The sequence below is a fragment of the Bos mutus genome, chromosome 2 (genome assembly GCF_027580195.1).
Source record: "Bos mutus isolate GX-2022 chromosome 2, NWIPB_WYAK_1.1, whole genome shotgun sequence".
Taxonomy (NCBI): domain Eukaryota; kingdom Metazoa; phylum Chordata; class Mammalia; order Artiodactyla; family Bovidae; genus Bos; species Bos mutus.
In genome coordinates, this window is record NC_091618.1 from 16,554,558 (window position 1) to 16,572,281 (window position 17,724).

General features: G+C 54.4%; 1 protein-coding gene across 1 annotated transcript; it reads left to right on the forward strand.

The window, feature by feature from the left end:
- Positions 1–4,043: 4,043 nt before the first annotated feature.
- NMUR1 (neuromedin U receptor 1) lies at positions 4,044–17,459 on the forward strand. Its single transcript, XM_070379803.1, has 3 exons — positions 4,044–4,104; positions 6,639–7,524; positions 13,427–17,459. The coding sequence occupies exons 1-3, from the start codon at positions 4,102–4,104 to the stop codon at positions 13,807–13,809; spliced, it is 1,272 nt and encodes a 423-aa protein (XP_070235904.1). The 5' UTR covers positions 4,044–4,101; the 3' UTR covers positions 13,810–17,459.
- The last annotated feature ends 265 nt before the right edge of the window (positions 17,460–17,724 follow it).

Sequence of the window (17,724 nt, forward strand, 5' to 3'; positions counted from 1 at the left end):
TCAGTTCCTCGGGGACCTGACAGCCTGGGGTAGCTCAGAAACCAGCTGCCTGGCCCTTGGGTGGCAAAGGCCAGACGGCCTCAAGCAGATCTCTCCACGGACAGGAGAGGTGGAGGTCTCCGAGGTCCAGCTGCAGGGCCCAGCCTGCTTGAGCTGTGGTCATGCTCCGCCCAGTTTCGTCTTCTCCTTCCCTCCCGCTGGGGCCAGCTCTCCGGCCACAGCTGTCTGGGAACCTGTCCCTCCCAACCGGAAGAACGATGCACCCCCAGCCCTGACCCCTGGCAGTTTTCCAGTATCTCCCAGAGAATTCTGAGCAGAGTTATGAACACCATTTCTTGAGTGGCTCAGTCCTAAGTGTTTTAACCCATGTTATTGAGCTTAATGGGCTTCCCTGATGACCCAGATGGTAAAGAATCTGTCTGCAGAGTGGGAGACCTGGGTTCAATTCCTGGGTAGGGAAGATCCAACCCACTCCAGTATTCTTGCCTGGAGCATCCCATGGACAGAGGAGCCTGGTGGGCTACCGTCCATGGGGTTGCAAAAGAGTCGGACACGACTGAGTGACTAAACAACAACTCTGGCAGAGAGCCCAGGTGGATGGGGTGGGTGGTGGGTTGGGGGTTCTCATCCAGGCCCCACTGTCCCCTGCCTTCTTTTACCCTCTCGTTTCATGAGAGTGAATCAGTTTCTGTAAGAGGAGTCAGGCCTGGTGGTGTGTAGAGTGTGGGTGACTATTGAAGCCACGCAGCTTCCTAAGATGCATTCCAGACTCCAATCATGGAGCCCAGACCTTTCCTCTCTCCCAGACATGGCCTACTCAGGCCCAGCTGAGCAAACCAGGTGGAAAAGGCTGTAACCTGCGGAGGCACCCAGCTGAGCCTGGACTGTCCTGCTGCAACATTCGCTCTTCCCAGCTCTCCCTGTTTACTGAGCCTGATTACTGGTGGCTCCTGGGCTGTCCTCACTGCCTGGGCTTCAGAACAGCCCCTCCATCCAGTCCAGTGCCTCAGGGTCCCCAGGCTCACCTCACCCTCCTCGTCTCATCCCCAGGGGGCAGGAAAGCAGGGTGGAGGTGGGGGTTTCTGGGCCTTCCAGGAGTCCCCAGGGTGAGGAAGGCTACGGGACTTGTCACAGGCCTCAGGCCCAGCGAGCCCTGTGGATGGGTCAGAACCTGGGAGGCGGGCCCACCAGCTCCTAGAAGTCCCAGGGGCACTCCTCTGGCAGAACTGCTGTTGTGTGGAGGTGGACCCTTAGCACCCAAGCCTTGGTAGATGTCTACCATCCAAGCTCCTGAGACTGAGATACACACCCAGAGAACCTGACAAACGTTTAGTCCAGGCCTCAGCCCTGCGGGACTCCCAGACAGACAAGGCCCTGGGGAAGTCACCTCAGGACGGGGTGGGAGGCAGTGGATGTCAGGGGGTTCTGATGGGACATGCTGCTGTGGAGGTCTCGAGCCCTGGCCCAGAGGCTGGGACACCCAGGGCCCTTTGGATAATGCTACAGCCATGATGGCCACTGGGCCTTCTCCTTTTGGAGGGCATCATTTTAGCCTCACGTGGTCTTTGATGGCTGCTAACGCTGTGAATGGTGGGGTGGCAGATGATGAGATGGTTAGATAGCATCACTGACTCAATGGACATGAATTTGAGCAAACTCCAGGAGACAGTGGAGGATAGAGGAGCCTGGCCTGCTGCAGTCCATGGGGTTGCAAAGAGATGAACATGACTGAACAACAGCAACAATGCTATGAAAGACGCAGCCAGCTGTAGGAATTCCTAATGGGTAGGAGCCATTCTGCCTCTCTAGGCAGAAATAGGGCTTCCCAGGTGGCACCAGTGGTAAAAAAAAAAAAAACCCACTTGCCAATGCAGGTAGACATAAGAGATGCATGTTCAATTCCTGGATCAGGAAGATCCCCTGGAGGAGGGCGTGGCAGCCCACTCCAGTATTCTTTCCTGAAGAATCCCATGGACAAAGGAACCTGGCAGGCTATATAGTCCATGGGGTTGCACAGAGTCAGACATGACCGAGTGACTTAGCATGCACGCACACAAGGCAGAGATAAGGTCCTTCCCCATCCTCTTCTGGGCTCTGAGCACCTCCAGAGGGTCCATAGTGGGTTTCAGGCTGCTCAAGAGTCTGAGTGAAGTGGTAGTCATGTGTGTGAGTCGTGTGTGTTCCAGTAAGGGGGGTAGGGCTCGACAAAGATCATCTCATGTTAAGTGCTGTGACCCCATGGTAGGCTGTTCCCAGTGATGCCCTCTGCCCCTCACTGCTCATCTGATGTGACTGCAGCCCCGATCTTGAAGGCACCAGCCAGGCTCATGCATCTGAGCCTGAGTAGCTAACTATCAGGGATACACCAGAATCCTTTCACGGGGACCCTGTGTCTCTTCGCTGCCTGCAACCTCCCTGAGCCTGGGGCTGTGTTTACGTGTGGAGTTCCTGGGAAGACAGCCTGGGGGCCAGGGGCTAACTCCCAGTATCCAAGGCCAAACAGTGACTCATGGGAAGGAGGTGGTGGTGGGGGCAGAGAGAGTCTAAGGGTAGAACGTCTCGCCTCCAGTTGTCATTAAGCAGAGATAATCCCACTCAAATCCCACTGACATTCTTGAGTGCTGGCCGTGTGCCAGCCCCATGCGAAATCTTCACCGTCATGTCTCACGGTGGGCACAGGATCGTGGCAAGGGTGGTACAGAGGGTCTGTGTCTCTTCCCTTCACACAGCTCACAGCCTTCCTGGGGCCTGGGGCTTTGTGCTTAACCCTTCCCAGTGCTTCTCACAGTGTGGTTCTGGGGCCAGGGTTCCTCTGGGCCAAATCTGAGGATTTCTGGATCTAGCCCAGACTAAGGAAATCAGACCCTGGGAAGAGGCCCAGGAGCCAGCATTTCCGCCTGTGAGATCCATGTTGCTAAACTCCCGAAGCGAGTTCCTTCAGCTAAGGAGCTGGCTGGAGGAGGGGGGCTGAGCCCAGGAGGTGCTCCCTGCTGGGTTTACCAGTGCGCAGTTTGAAGGAGCAGGAGGAGACCCCGGGATCCACGGCTCTTCTCTACAGTTTTCTCCCTCCTGTGGACACCCTGTGGTAGGCTGAGAGGAGCAGGCAGAACATCTGAATGGCAGAGAGCTAGTTGGGGTATATGGGGTGGGAGAATATGCTTATGGGGGTGTGGGCTGGTGCGTAGGGGTAGGGGGACCAGGAAGGCAAGCGGGAGTGGGGAGGTCCAATACCAGGCTAGACTCCGGTGTTCTTATTCAGAAGGGAGTGTTGGGCCCTACAGAAGGTTTCCAAGGAGTGGAATGCTATTGTGGGGATGTTCAGGAAGATGGCTGGGCGGTGGGAGGCCACACTAGAGGGACAGTGGAGGTTCTTACAGCAGTCCTCGGGGAGGGGGCACAGCCAAGACCTGGACTTAGGGGCTGGAGGACCCAAAGGCAGAGGGGGTGAAGGGGGAGGGGGTGGAGACTGCTGTCCAGGGACTGAGATAGACAGAAGGGGAGGAATCCCATGTGAAGCCTAGGAGCCTGGGATGAGACCCTTTGAGGCTTGTTGATTTGGAGGGGCTGGTGGGATGTCCTTGGGGGTAAGTTTGAAAGGCAGGGCTGGAGAAGGTGGGATCTGGAAGGACACTGTAAGAAGGGTTATGCGAAGAGTCAGCATGCTGGAACACGGGGACAGAGATGTGAGACCCTGATCACTCCAATGGCATCTCTCTGAGGCTCAGTTTGCTCATCTATAAAATGGGTTGCTGTGAGGGTTCCGGTGTTCCTGGAAGCGTCCCCCATCAAACACTTGGAAACACAATCGCTACAGTTTGTGGCGTCGGTGGGACCCCCAGATAAGTGTGTCAGGGTTCAGCCGTTGAGGGGGGCTAAACTGGGCTGAGGGGACGCCACTGCCCCCTGTTGGCTGTCTGGGCCAGAGCGCCCCTGGCCCCCGACGGGCGGGGCGACCTGCGGGCTGCTAGCGGGCTGGCCGCCTCCAGACTGCCAGTCGGCCCGCTCTAGCGCCGCGTCCGTCAGCCGATCAGTGCGAGGACGCCCGGCCAGCGCTCGGCGCGTGGGCTCCCGGCCCCTGGGATCTCGCGGGGCGCAGGCGGCATGGTAGGTGCGCGGGATGTGGGCGCGGCGGGGAGGGCGCGCCCGCAGGGTCGCCCCAGAGCGGTAGGGATCGCAGGGCCAGTTGAGACGCGTTCCCCGCCACCCCGCTCTCCGGAGGACTCGCAGTCTCCTTGGGTATATCTGTCTTTTCGCCGGCCTTGCGCGCCGCGAGGCATGGGGGGCTCTGGTGCGGCGACCTTTCCCCGGGTTCGCAGGAGCCTCTCTCGAACCCGGTCGGCGCCTGCGCGTTCTCAGCTCATCGCTGCGGTCCCGGCTTAGCTCTCGCAGCAACCCGGGTAGGGAGGCCGGGGGAGGCAGGGGCGGGAGGAACTTTTGAGGGGATAAAGATGCCCCTCCATCCCAAAATGCGGGGATTCGGTGTCAGAGAGGCAGGAAGGCTGGGGGAGGCTTCTGGGTGGAGACTTTGGTGAGAAGATACTCGGGGTGAAGAATACTTGGGATTTAGGGGAGAGAAGGACCTGAAAAAGAAAGTTGAACGGTGGGTACACAGGTACGTGGGCAAGGGAAGCCCCGAACCCGCATCTGAGGAAATGAAATGGAGCTGGAGCCAGGATCCAGGGAGAGGACCCAGAAACCAAGCCGGAAAATCGGCGGTTGCTCAGAAGGGAGGGGAGGTGGTGGTGGCCGGTTTGAGGAACAGGCTCAGGTGGGCAGCTCCCAGTCTTCGCAACAAGCCACAGGACCAGAGGAATCCCGTTCAGCCCCTGCCCCGTGTCCCTTCGACTGTCCTTCATTTGCTGGGTGAGAAGTAAGGATCATGTCACTATGCATTGGAGTTGAGCACCTGAAATTTATCAGGCATGTTCCTGAGAACTTAATTCTCTCATTTACTCTTCCCAGAAACTAGCTAGGAGGTAGGCTGTATCTACTTACCCATTTTACAGATGAGGAGACTGAGGCACAGTGAGGGCCTGTCACAGAAGAGGATGGCGGACCTGGCACTTGATCCCCAGTCAGTCTGTTTAGCTTCATAGCCAGGGTCCTTAGCTACTCTATCTGCCTGCTATGTCACTTCAGTCGTGTCTGACTCTGTGAGACCATATGGATTGTAGCCTGCCAGGTTCCTCTGTCCAAGGGATTTCCCAGGCAAGAATACTGGACTGGGTTGACATTTTCTCCTCCAGGGGATCTTCCCAACCCAGGGATCGAACCTGAGTCTCTTATGTCTCCTGCAGTGGCAGGAGGGTTCTTTACCACTAGTGCCATGTGGGAAGCCCCACTCTCTCTGGTGGGCTGGCAAAGAGATGGGGAGCCAGAGGGAGGAGAGTGAACCTCAGAACTGGCAGCATCAAAGGTATCAAATACTTGGACTTCAAACGGTTCAGGGGATAGAAAACAGAAGTAAGCACTAACTTTTGGATCAGCATTATAGTTTTGGGCCCTTTCACTCCCTTGCTTGATGCCCAGTGACCCAGTCCTCCCAGCAAGGTCATGTAATCAGGCCCTTTTGTATGTCAGGCAGACGGTGTGCTAATACCTTTCATGGATTAAATTTCTGGATCCTTGTAATAAGGGAACAGCCACAGAGAGGTTACCATGCAAATGGTCCCACAGTTCGAAATTGGTGAGGCTAGATTTGAATCCAAGCAGGTGTTTCCAGAACCCTTCCTTGCTCATCAGGACCAACTGATACTGTGCACTGTGCCCATTTTACAGGTGCCCAAACTGAGTGTCTCTCCCAAAGTCCATGGCTTGGAAGAGTAGAGACTGAAAGGGACTGCCGATGGCATAGTGCGTGCTTGAGAGTTTCCATCACTAACCAAAGGTTTCAGTAGCTTGTGAAATTAAAAATTGAAGTTCCGGGGCTTCCCTGGTCGTCTAGAGGTTAAGAATCCGCTTGCCAATGCAAGGGACCCAGGTTTGACCCCTGGGCTGGGAGGTTCCCACATGGTGCAGAGCAACTAAGCCCATGCACCACAACTACTGAGCCTACCAGGCACAATTACTGAAGCCCACTCACGTAGAGCCTGTGCTCGGCAGCAAGAGAAGCCATTGCAGTGAGAAGCCTGAGCCCCGCGACAAAGAGTGGCCCCCGCTTCCTGAAACTAAGAGAAAGCCCATTGCACAGCAGTGAAGACCCAGCATGGCCAAAAGAAAATAAATAAATAAATCTTTAACAAATTGAAGTCCCACTTTTTAAAAAATCATTTTTAAGATGTATATTTTGGGGAGAATTCTTTAAAATTTTTTATTTATTTGGCTGCATTGGGTCTTAGTTGCAGCACTCAGGATTTTTGTTGCTGCGTACAGAATCTAGTCCCCTGAGCAGGAATCGAACCTGGGCCCCCTGCATTGGGAGCACAGAGTGTCAGCCATTGGATCATCAGGGAAGTCCCTAAGATGTACATTTTTAAGATGAAATTGTGATGGGTCTTACAATGGATGGCAGAGTTTTTCTTTCTCAGTGGCACAAAAAATAATGGCCTTCTTTGTGTCAACGGCACCTTTAGCTGGAATTAGGATAGAGCCAGGTTCCCTGAGTGACTTTCTGGGTGTCTCTCTCTTCCGTTTCACAGGTTCCTCTCTGTTTCAACTGCTCCATCCTCCCTGGAGACAGGTCCCTGGGTGCAAGGAGCCCGTTGTCCTGCAATGGCAGCAGGGCTCTGGGGCCCTTTGACCCCCAGGACTTGAACCTGACCGATGAAGAGCTCAGGCTCAAGTACCTGGGGCCCCAGCAGACGGAGCTGTTCGTGCCCATCTGTGTCACCTACCTGCTGATCTTCGCGGTGGGCGCGGTGGGCAACGCGCTGACCTGCACGGTCATCCTGCGCCACAGGGCCATGCGCACACCCACCAACTACTACCTCTTCAGCCTGGCCGTGTCGGACCTACTGGTGCTGCTCGTGGGCCTGCCCTTGGAGCTCTACGAGATGCAGAATAACTACCCGTTCTTGCTGGGCGCCGGCGGCTGCTACTTCCGCACGCTGCTCTTTGAGACCGTCTGCCTGGCCTCGGTGCTCAACGTCACCGCCCTGAGCGTCGAGCGCTACGTGGCCGTGGTGCACCCGCTGCGGGCCAGGTCGGTGGTGACGCACGCCCACGTGCGCCGCGTACTCGCAGCCATCTGGGGCCTAGCCGTGCTCTGCTCTCTGCCCAACACCAGCCTGCACGGCATCCGGCAGCTAGATGTGCCCTGCCGGGGCCTGGTGCCCAGCTCCACTGTGTGCACCCTGGTGCGCCCGAAAGCCATCTACAACCTGGTGGTGCAGGCCACCGCGGTGCTCTTCTTCTGCCTGCCCATGGCCACCATCAGCGTGCTCTACCTGCTCATCGGCCTGCGACTGCGGCGTGAGAGACAGCTGATCCCCAGGCAGGAGGCCAAGGGCAGGGCCAGGACAAGCGACAGCTGCAGGCTGCGGGGGCTGCAGGATCGGGGTCGGACACAGGTGACCAAGATGCTGTGTAAGTGTTGCTGCTGGGAAGGGGGACTGAGCCAGGCGCTAGGCATGGAGCTGGGGGTTTCTGGGGCCTGGGGAAAGGGGTTGAATGTTTGGGTTTACGATGGGGGATTAGCGTGAGGGGGAGTAACCCCACCCCCATCCCCGTGTGTGCATGCTTATGTGTGCATACTCTTTTAGATTAACTTGTGAGAAATTGACACGAAGGATAAATGTGAATGGTTCATAGCAGGATCGGCTGCATAATCTGTGGAGCCCAATGCAAAATGAAAATTCAGGGTTCCCTGTTAAAAAAATGATTAAGAACCTTAAGACAGCAAGAGTAGAGCTGCTGTCTTGACTGTTTTAAGGTCAGGGCTTGGTGCAAATGCACAGATATCACCAAGAAGCTGGCTCATGGGACCAAAGGCAGACAGGGCAGAAGCTGGGCTCCAGGATGACGGAGCTGTTCATGGGCTCTGGACCCCCAGGTCTCTTATCTTTGCTCCCAAATATGTCTTGGTTCTGTCCTTCCCTGAGCAGCCTGGGGGCATGACCTCAGACACAGAGTTCTCCTTTCCTGCGGAACTAACTGTCCTCTTCCCTTAGTGGCAGTTGAAAATCCCAGGGAAGGATTCTCATTGGTGGGCTTAGGTCATGGCTTGCCACAGGGCCAGAGTGGCAGGATGCTGAGGTGAGCAGCCCTCATAGATCCACATGGTGGGATCAGGGGGAGCAAAATTCCCAAAAGAAGGGGATGGGGGTGCTGGAAAGGCAAGGTGATGAATTTCCTGCATGCCATGTCTGTGGCTCATTGGGGACCACACAAGTGACCATGATCTAAAAGAGGTTGTGCGACTTCCCTGTGGTCCAGTGGTTAGGACTCTGCACTCCCAATGCTGGGAGCGCAATTTTGACCCCTGGTGTGGGAACTAAGATCCTGCATGCCACACAGTACAGCCAAAAAAAAAAAAAAAAAAAAATAGTGAGAGAAAAAAGAGTTCATTAGAGGCATGTTTGTGAGGGTCTATGTGATCAGGACAGTGGGGGCTGGGGCTGGCTAGGGCACACTCAGCTGGCTTGAGACTCTGGATCTTACTGTGGCCCTATGCATGCTAAGTCGCTTCAGTCGTGTCCAACTCTGTGTGACCCTATGGACTGTCGCCTGTCAGGCTCCTCTGTTCATGGGATTCTCCAGGCAAGAGTACTGGAGTGGGTTGCCATGCCCTCTTCCAGGACCTGACAGCTTCTACACACTCCTATAACACAGGACTCCTAAACAAATAGTTAATACCATCCCCCTAAGTTGTGGGTGTCAATTGATCTAACAGTTGTGTAATAATCTGATGGCCCTAGGCCTAACACTTTCTCATATACAGTGGTCCTGGGGAAAACAGGCAAACTGATGCTAACCCAGTCGTTGATTCTCTCCCCACCCTGCCCTATTCCACAGGGTCTGAATCAGGTAGGTGGGGTGGGCCAGGACAGGATGGGGCTGGTGAGACTTTGGTCAAAGCGAAGGGATTTTATCCAGCGAACTGGGGATTGCCCTGCTTCCACAGAGGGACTCACTCCTCTCACCCCCAAGAACAGTGTCCCAGATCCCACAGTCACTTGTGCCGCCTCCTAAGGTGGACCCGACCTGGAGCTGTGTGCTCACCCCTGCACTAGAGACCACCTGCCCCTGCTGCCTCCTACTTCCCTGCCCACTAGGGCCGATCTCTGCCTCTGGGGTGGCTCTTACCCTGGGAAAGTTGGGTGTTTCCTTAAGGCCACCTTGCTTGCTGGCCTGGGGCTCTGGTTTTCTTCTCTCTCCTGTCTTCACTTTCTGAGGACCTACTACGCACCAGGCCATGTGCTGGGGATGTTGTAAGCCATGTTCTGACTGAAATCCCAGGTTATGAGGAAGGCCACAGAGGGCCGTAAGAGGGGGAGACACTGCGGGGGAAGGATCGTGAGCTGGAGAAGCAAACACGGGGAACAAGGGACAGAAATCAAGGCAGATCTGATTGGCAGAGACCCAAGGAAGGGCAGGGTTAAGAGCAGGGCTGGAGGGACGCTCTGGAGAAAGAGTGAAGGCTTGGCTGCCTGTCCTGCCTTTTTTCTGGGGGTGGGATGGGACCTTTCAAAGAAAGGGGAGTTCGTGAAGGAAGGATACTGAGCTGAGCCCAGGAGAGCTGGGGGCTGGGGCTTTGAAGGCTTCTAGGGCCAAGGCAGGCAAGTGGGTGTGTGTGTGTGTGTGTGTGTGTATGTGGGCCGGTGTTCATCTCCCTTCCCCTCCAGTGAGAGAGTGTGTGTGTGTGTGTGTGTGTGTGTGTATGGGGTATGGGGGCCGATGTTCAGTGTGTGTGTGTGTGTGTGTGTGTGTGTGTGTATGTATGGGTGCCAGTGTTCATCGTGTGTGTGTGTGTGTGTGTGTGTGTGCCAGTGTTCATCGTGTGTGTGTGTATGGGGGCCAGTGTTCATCATGTGTGTGTCTGTGTGTGTATGTATAGGGGCCATGTTCTCCTCGTGTGTGTGTGTGTGTGTGTGTGTATGGGGCTGGTGTTCCTCCAGTGAGTGTGTGTGTAGGGGCAGTGTTCATCGTGTGTGTGTGTGTGTGTGTGTATGTATGGGTGTATGGTGTGTGTGTGTGTGTATGTGTATAGTGTTCATATGTGGTGTGTGTGTGTGTGTGTGTATAGGGTGCAGTGTTCATCGTGTGTGTGTGTGTGTGTGGTGCCAGTGTTCATCGTGTGTGTGTGTGTGTGTGTGTGTATAGGGCAGTGTTCATCGTGTGTGTATGTGTGTGTATGTATGGTGCTAGTGTTCATCGTTCATCGTGTGTGTGTGGGCAGTGTTCATCGTGTGTGTGTGTGTGTGTATGTGTATGTGCCAGTGTTCATCGTGGTGTGTGTGTGTGTGTGTGTGTATGGGGCAGTGTTCATCGTGTGTGTGTGTGTGTGTGTATGTATGTCCCAGTGTTCATCGTGTGTGTGTGTGTGTGTGTATGTATGGGGGCCAGTGTTCGTCGTGTGTGTGTGTGTGTGTGTGGGCAAGTGTTCATCGTGTGTGTGTGTATGGGGCCAGTGTTCATCATGTGTGTGTGTGTGTATGTATGGGGCCAGTGTTAAATGTGTGTAGGGGCTGGTGTTCATCGTGTGTGTGTGTGTGTGGTGCTGGTGTTCATCATCATGTGTGTATGTGTGTGTGTGTGTATGGTATGGGGCCGTGTTCAGTGTGTGTGTGTGTGTGTGTGTGTGTGTATGGGGCCAGTGTTCATCATGTGTGTGTGTGTGTGTGTGTGTGTGTGTGTGGTGCCAGTGTGTGTGTGTGTGTGTGTGTATGGGGCCAGTGTTCATCATGTGTGTGTGTGTGTGTATGTATGTTAGGCCAGTGTTCATCGTGTGTGTGTGTGTGGGGCCAGTGTTCATCATGTGTCTGTGTGTGTGTGTGTATAGGGCCAGTGTGTTGTGTGTGTGTGTGGGCTGGTGTTCATCGTGTGTGTGTGTGTGTGTATAGGGGCAGTGTTCATGTGTGTGTGTGTGTGTGTGTGTGTATGGGGTATGTGTTCATGTGTGTGTGTGTGTGTGTGTATGGGGGCCAGTGTTCATCGTGTGTGTGTGTGTGTGTGTGTGTATGGGGGCCAGTGTTCATCGTGTGTGTGTGTGTGTGGGCCAGTGTTCATTGTGTGTGTGTGTATGGGGGCTAGTGTTCATCATGTGTGTGTGTCTGTGTGTATGTATGGGGGCCAGTGTTGGTCGTGTGTGTGTGGGGGGCTGGTGTTCATCGTGTGTGTGTGTGTGTGTGTGTGTGTATGGGGGCCGGTGTTCATCGTGTGTGTGTGTGTGTGTATGTATGGGTGCCAGTGTTCATCGTGTGTGTGTGTGTGTATGGGTGCCAGTGTTCATCGTGTGTGTGTGTGTGTGTGTGTGGGCAAGTGTTCATCGTGTGTGTGTGTATGGGGCCATGTGTGTGTGTGTGTGTATGTATGGGGGCCAGTGTTCGTCGTGTGTGTGTGGGGGCTGGTGTTCATCGTGTGTGTGTGTGTGTGTGTATGGGGGCTGGTGTTCATCATGTGTGTATGTGTGTGTGTGTGTGTGTGGGGTATGGGGGCCGATGTTCAGTGTGTGTGTGTGTGTGTGTGTGTGTGTGTATTCAGTGTTCATCGTGTGTGTGTGGCAGTGTTCATGTGTGTGTGTGTGTGTGTGTGTGTGTATGTATGGGGCCAGTGTTAAATGTGTGTGTGTGTGTGTGTGTGTGGCAGTGTTCATCGTGTGTGTGTGTATGGGGGCCAGTGTTCATCATGTGTCTGTGTCTGTGTGTATGTATGGGGGCCAGTGTTCATCGTGTGTGTGTGTGTGTGTGTGTGTGTATGGGGGCCGGTGTTCATCGTGTGTGTGTGTGTGGGCCAGTGTTCATTGTGTGTGTGTGTATGGGGGCTAGTGTTCATCATGTGTGTGTGTCTGTGTGTATGTATGGGGGCCAGTGTTGGTCGTGTGTGTGTGTGTGGGGCTGGTGTTCATCGTGTGTGTGTGTGTGTGTGTGTGTGTGTGTATAGGGGCAGTGTTCGTGTGTGTGTGTGTGTGTGTGTATGGGTGCCAGTGTTCATCGTGTGTGTGTGTGTGTGTATGGGGGCCGGTGTTCATCGTGTGTGTGTGTGTGTGTGTGTGTATAGGGCCATCGTGTCTGTGTGTGTGTGTATAGGGTGCCAGTGTTCATCGTGTGTGTGTGTGTGTGTGTATAGGGCAGTGTTCATCGTGTGTGTGTGTGTGTGTGTGTGTATGTGCCAGTGTTCATCGTGTGTGTGTGTGTGTGTATGGGGAGCCAGTGTTCATTGTGTGTGTGTGTGTGTGTGTGTTCCGTGGCCAGTGTTCATCACAGTGTTCATCATGTGTGTGTCTGTGTATGTATGTGGGTGGCCAGTGTGTGTGTGTGTGTGTGGGGCTGGTGTTCATCGTGTGTGTGTGTGTGTATGTATGCAGTGTTCATCGTGGTGTATGTGTGTGTGTGTGTGTGTGTGTGTATGTATGCCAGTGTGTTCAGTGTGTGTGTGTGTGTGTGTGTGTATGGGTGCCAGTGTTCATCGTGTGTGTGTGTGTGTGTGTGTATGGGGCCGGTGTTCATCGTGTGTGTGTGTGTATGTATGGGTGCCAGTGTTCATCGTGTGTGTGTGTGTGTGTGTATGTATGGGGGCCAGTGTTCGTCGTGTGTGTGTGTGTGGGCCAGTGTTCATTGTGTGTGTGTGTATGGGGGCTAGTGTTCATCATGTGTGTGTGTCTGTGTGTATGTATGGGGGCCAGTGTTCATCGTGTGTGTGTGTGTGTGTGTGTGTGTGTGTATGGGGGCCGGTGTTCATCGTGTGTGTGTGTGTGTGTGTGTGTGTATATATGGGGGCCAGTGTTCGTCGTGTGTGTGTGTGGGCCAGTGTTCATCGTGTGTGTGTGTATGGGGGCCAGTGTTCATCACGTGTGTGTGTCTGTGTGTATGTATGGGGGCCAGTGTTCGTCGTGTGTGTATGGGGGCCGGTGTTCATCGTGTGTGTGTGTGTGTGTGTATGGGGGCCGGTGTTCATCTCCCTTTCCCTCCATGACCTCCCCGTCTACTGTCCTCTGACCACAGGCCCCATTCTCCTGCTTCTCCCTGCTTATGCATCAGCAGGCATGGCCCCCGAGTGTCACCAGAGGGGTCCTTAGCCACACTGTGTCACACACTCAGTTCCAGTTCCACGGCGAGAGAACCGGACCAGGCCAGGCTTGGCTCGGGTGTCCACGGCTGGTCCAGGGCACAGCCCACTGGTCAGTCAGCGGCAGTGGCATGAGAGTAGCCTCTCCTAAAGGCGCACGGCCAGGGCAGACAGACTTCCAGAAGCTTCCAGCTGGACTGTGGGCATGGGTGGCCTGTGGGAGAGGCACGGAGGTGAGAACAGGCGCCCTCTCTGCCCGCAGTTGTACTGGTCGTGGTGTTCGGGATCTGCTGGGCCCCATTCCACATCGACCGCCTCATGTGGAGCTTCGTGTCCCGCTGGACCGAGGGCCTGCTCCTGGCCTTCCAGTACGTGCACGTCATCTCCGGAGTCTTCTTCTACCTCAGCTCGGCCGCCAACCCCGTGCTCTACAGCCTCATGTCCACCCGCTTCCGGGACGCCTTCCGGGAGGCCATGTGCCCAGGGACCCAGTGCCGTGGCCACAGAGCCCACCACAGCTCCTACAGCCTCAGCAGGGTGACCGTGGGCAGCATCCTGGGTGACACGGGCTCCCCGGGCAGCCAGGCCCAGCCTCTGGCCGAGAACAGTAGCCCAGGGGGCCAGCAAGGGACGCACCCCTCCTGAGAGGAGCCTCATGCCGCTTCACCCCAAGGGGCCAGAAGGTCACACCCAGCTTTGGGGGGCCACACCTGCCTCTTCTGCAGGCTATCCTCTGTCCCCCTACCCCACTTCAACCTAGTAACTCTGACTAGCACCTGACTACTGCCCCCACACATGTATTGGAAGGATTATAAGGTTGCTGTCTGCTCTCCAGGCCCCCAGGCCTCCTGGTACAGCCCTGCCCTGGTAGGAACATCATGTCTGGTTAACTGGGCACGGCAAGACTCCATCTGGGGGTTCCCCCACCCACCCCCAGTTTCTGAAGTGTTTCCGGGGCGGCCCTCCCTTTCCATTTCTTGCTGAGCTTCCGGTTCTGGTCCACTCTGCCCCCTCTAGCTCTTGGTGCACCTGGGAACCTGCGACCTTCCTCTGACCCAACCGCTCCCCGGCCCCCAGTTGACTTATTCTGCTCTGGGATTTCCACCTGGTGGAGCCACTAGGTGGCAGGTGTGCCTGGGATCCAGGGGACCTGCTTCCAATTTCAGCTGTGCTGCCACCTCCTGTGCAGCCCCCACTCTCCCTGCTGTCCCCCACCCCCGCCCGGCATCAAGCAAATTGCCTCTCCTTACTTGCCTGGGTCCCTTATTTGCAAAACAAGAGGCCCTGACACTCTGGAGCATCGCACTTTGGCACTTCAGCTGGTTTTCTGTGTGGGTGCAGAAGTCACTGCTGGTAACAGATACCCTCAGATTAACAAGGCGGAAATTACCCTTCACATCCTCATTACCTTCAACCCTTACTCCTGCCCTGACCCCTACAAGCTCCCCACCCCACCTCCTCCAGAGCCACCCAAAGAACGTTCTTTGATTGTCCTAGAGAAGGTGAGACTTGGCACCGACTGAGGAACCACATGTATGAGCAGAGGCCCCTGCCTGCCTCCATTCTCACCTCCTCACATGCTGGCTTGGGGGCCTGAGATGAACGGAGCGTTGGGCCTGACTGGCCAGAGAATCTCTGGGGACAAGAGACATGGGCCACCCAAGGACAAAGGGTGCCCCGTGAGGACTGCCTGGGGCTCAGTGAAGTGAGAAGAGGGTGCATGTGTGCTCAGTCGTTTCTGACTCTGAGACCCCACAGACTGTAGCCCACCAGGCTCTTCTGTTCATGGGATTCTCCAGGCAAGAATACTGGAGTGGGTTGCCACGCCCTCCTCCAGGGGATCTTTCTGACCCAGGGATCGAACCGGTGTCTCCTGGATCTCCTGCACTGCAGGCAAATTCTTTCCTGCCCAGCCACTAAGAAAGCCCTGAGGTAAGAAGAGAGATGGAGTAAGTCCTGAAATGAAGCTCCATCCTGAGTCCCCATGGATAGCTGGGTGCTCAGCCAGGACTCAGTTCATGGCCAGAACTTGTCCTGCTACAGCGCCTGGCCCGTTCTCCTCCTGAGGGGGAACTGCGGCAGAAGGAACCGTGGCCTCCCTGGCGAGGGGCTGTAGGGCCCCTGGGTGCTACGGGACTCTCCCTGCAGACTCTCCCCAGCTCAGGCCCCTGGCCCCCTGACTGCAAAGTGGAGGAGATTGTACAAAATGTTCTGGGGTTTTTGAAATTCAATTGTAAAAACAATACTCATTTTAGAAAATTGGAAATTACAAATGAGTGAAAACGAAAGCAATTTAAAGTAATTGCTAGGGGATGGGGGGAGGGGGAAATAGTTGTTTAATGGGTACAGGGTTTCAGTTTGAAAGTTCTGGAGATTGGTTGCAAACCAATGTGAATATACTTGAATAATATTGAATTATACACTTAAATGGTTAAGATGGTAAATTGTATATGTATTTTATTACAGTTTTTTTTTTTAAAGGAAGAATTAAGCCTAAAGGAAAAGAAAAAAAGAAAGTCACCTGTAGCTTTACTCTCCAGAGGTAACCACCATATATTAGACAGGATGGGCAAATTTGAGAAGGGAGCTTGTGTAAAGAGGCTGTGCAGAGCCATGAGGACCCAATGTCGTCTCTGAAATGAGCTCCCTGGAGGCCTTGGGGTGGCGTCGGGAGGCGGAGCCTGCCGTTGTTCCCACAGACTAACTGGACTCCCTGGAGCCTCTCTTAAGTGATAGTCAGAGCTGACGTGCTCCTGAGGCTTTGGTCAGCATTTGTGAAGGGCCAACTATGGGCAGAGAAGCCCTGGGCAGATGGGGGAACATAGGGGAGGTAAGTTATCAAAAGACCTGGGCTCTTAGTGTAAATTCGATGTATGTCTCTTGAGTGTCTCCATAGCACATCAATGGGTAGGTCCCATTTCCATTTGTCATGAGTTACCATGGAAAGTGGAAACAGCAGTTCCGGGCTCAGCCCTTGAGAAACGAGTGGAGGTAGAAAGGCCAGCCAGCAAGATCCCAGTCTCTCCTGGATGCAGCATCTTCTGCAGCTTGCTCTGCTCTTCTGCACAGTCAGGGTGGTAGGGGAGGTGGGGTGTGAGGCAGCATTGCCAAGTGCCCAGTGCTACTCCCAGGATAGGAGTGCTGGCTCCTCTGGGGCTCAAGTCACCTCATGTCCTGGCTACAGTCATACACATCCCTCCTCCTCCATGTTCAAGAGGCTGGGCCCTCTCTGCTTCCTGTCTCCTCCTTTCCTGCCGTGATCCTGGGTGATGCTGAAACCCACGTGGACAGCCCTCTGCGACCCTGGCGTCTCCTCCTGGTCTTTCCTACAGCTTTGGACACTCTTCTCCACCCCAGCCTTTTGGTCCTGTGGTCACCTCCTCACTCCTAGGACCTCCAGGAGCGTTTCCATTTCTGGAAGTGGGAGCTCTTGACCATGATTGCCTCCTTCCAGCTCTTTTGCTCTATAAGTCATAGTTATTCTTTAAACATGTCTAACCTTCCCGGTTCTCAGCTGCTCTTCTTTCTCCCAGTCCATCAGTTGCCTCTGCTCTTCACTTCCAAGGGTCCTAGATCCCACGGTTCATCATACACAACCCTCTCTGAAAGTATTTCTGAAGGCCAAGGCAATCACCGTTTCCTTCTCAGAAAAAAAGTTTTATTTTCTTTGGGAACTCACCAAGATGGGTGTCATCAACAAAGCTGCATTTGCCCACCCTTCCTTTTGTTAAAGTATCTGCTCAGGAAATATAAAGTATGCAGCACTTCGCATCCACTGTTCTGTAGACAGATGGCATTTCCAAATGAGTCCTGCTGTCCGGAAGCCCATCTCATTTCATACACTTCTCAGTGTCTCCTTCTTCCTCATTCTTGTCTTCTAACAGATCCACCAGGCGTTCTTTGTCCCAAGTCTTCCCTGTAGAGAGGAGCTGCCTTCTTGGAGGGCTCCCTAGTATTTGCATTATCAACTAATTTGAGGGGAATCCCTCAGTGTGTGACTTGGTGGGAGACCAAGCCCAGGCTCCTACTATGAATACAGAAACTGAAAGTGTTCTGGACACGGCATCACTGACATCACTGTGACCCATGACTTACACTCAGACAGCCAGAGGGTCCCACGTTGGCAGCAAGTGATGCTAAGACCCACGACCCAGGGCAGCAGTGCTAACAGCAGCATCCCATCCAGGCTGCCCCTGGGGCTCCAGTTGCCCAGCCTGCCTTGGCTTCTGCCCATTTGCTCTGCCACGTTTTCCAAGAGCTGTTGTTATGAGCTCCCAAGAGCCTTTCAATAAATTCCTTTTCTGCTTAAGTTGGTCAGAGTTGTTTGCCATTGTTTGTAAACCAAGAACCTTAGCAGATCCATCCCCCTGCTGTGAAGGGTACAGACTCTGTTTGTTCTACTAGTGGTTGTCTTTACATATTCTTAAGATAAGCAGATATCATCGTTAATTGTTCTAAAACCCCAAACTGCAGTCTGTAATACTTACTCATTCTCCTTCTCACTCTATTTTTAAAACACTTTTTTTTAAGAGGCAAGAACGATGAGGACAGGCTTAAGGA

Excerpts from the sequence above, each read along its gene's own strand:
- NMUR1 (XM_070379803.1), top strand. Across the intron at positions 7,525-13,426 it reads ACAGGTGACCAAGATGCTGT|TTGTACTGGTCGTGGTGTTC; the intron begins GTAAGTGTTGCT and ends CTCTGCCCGCAG.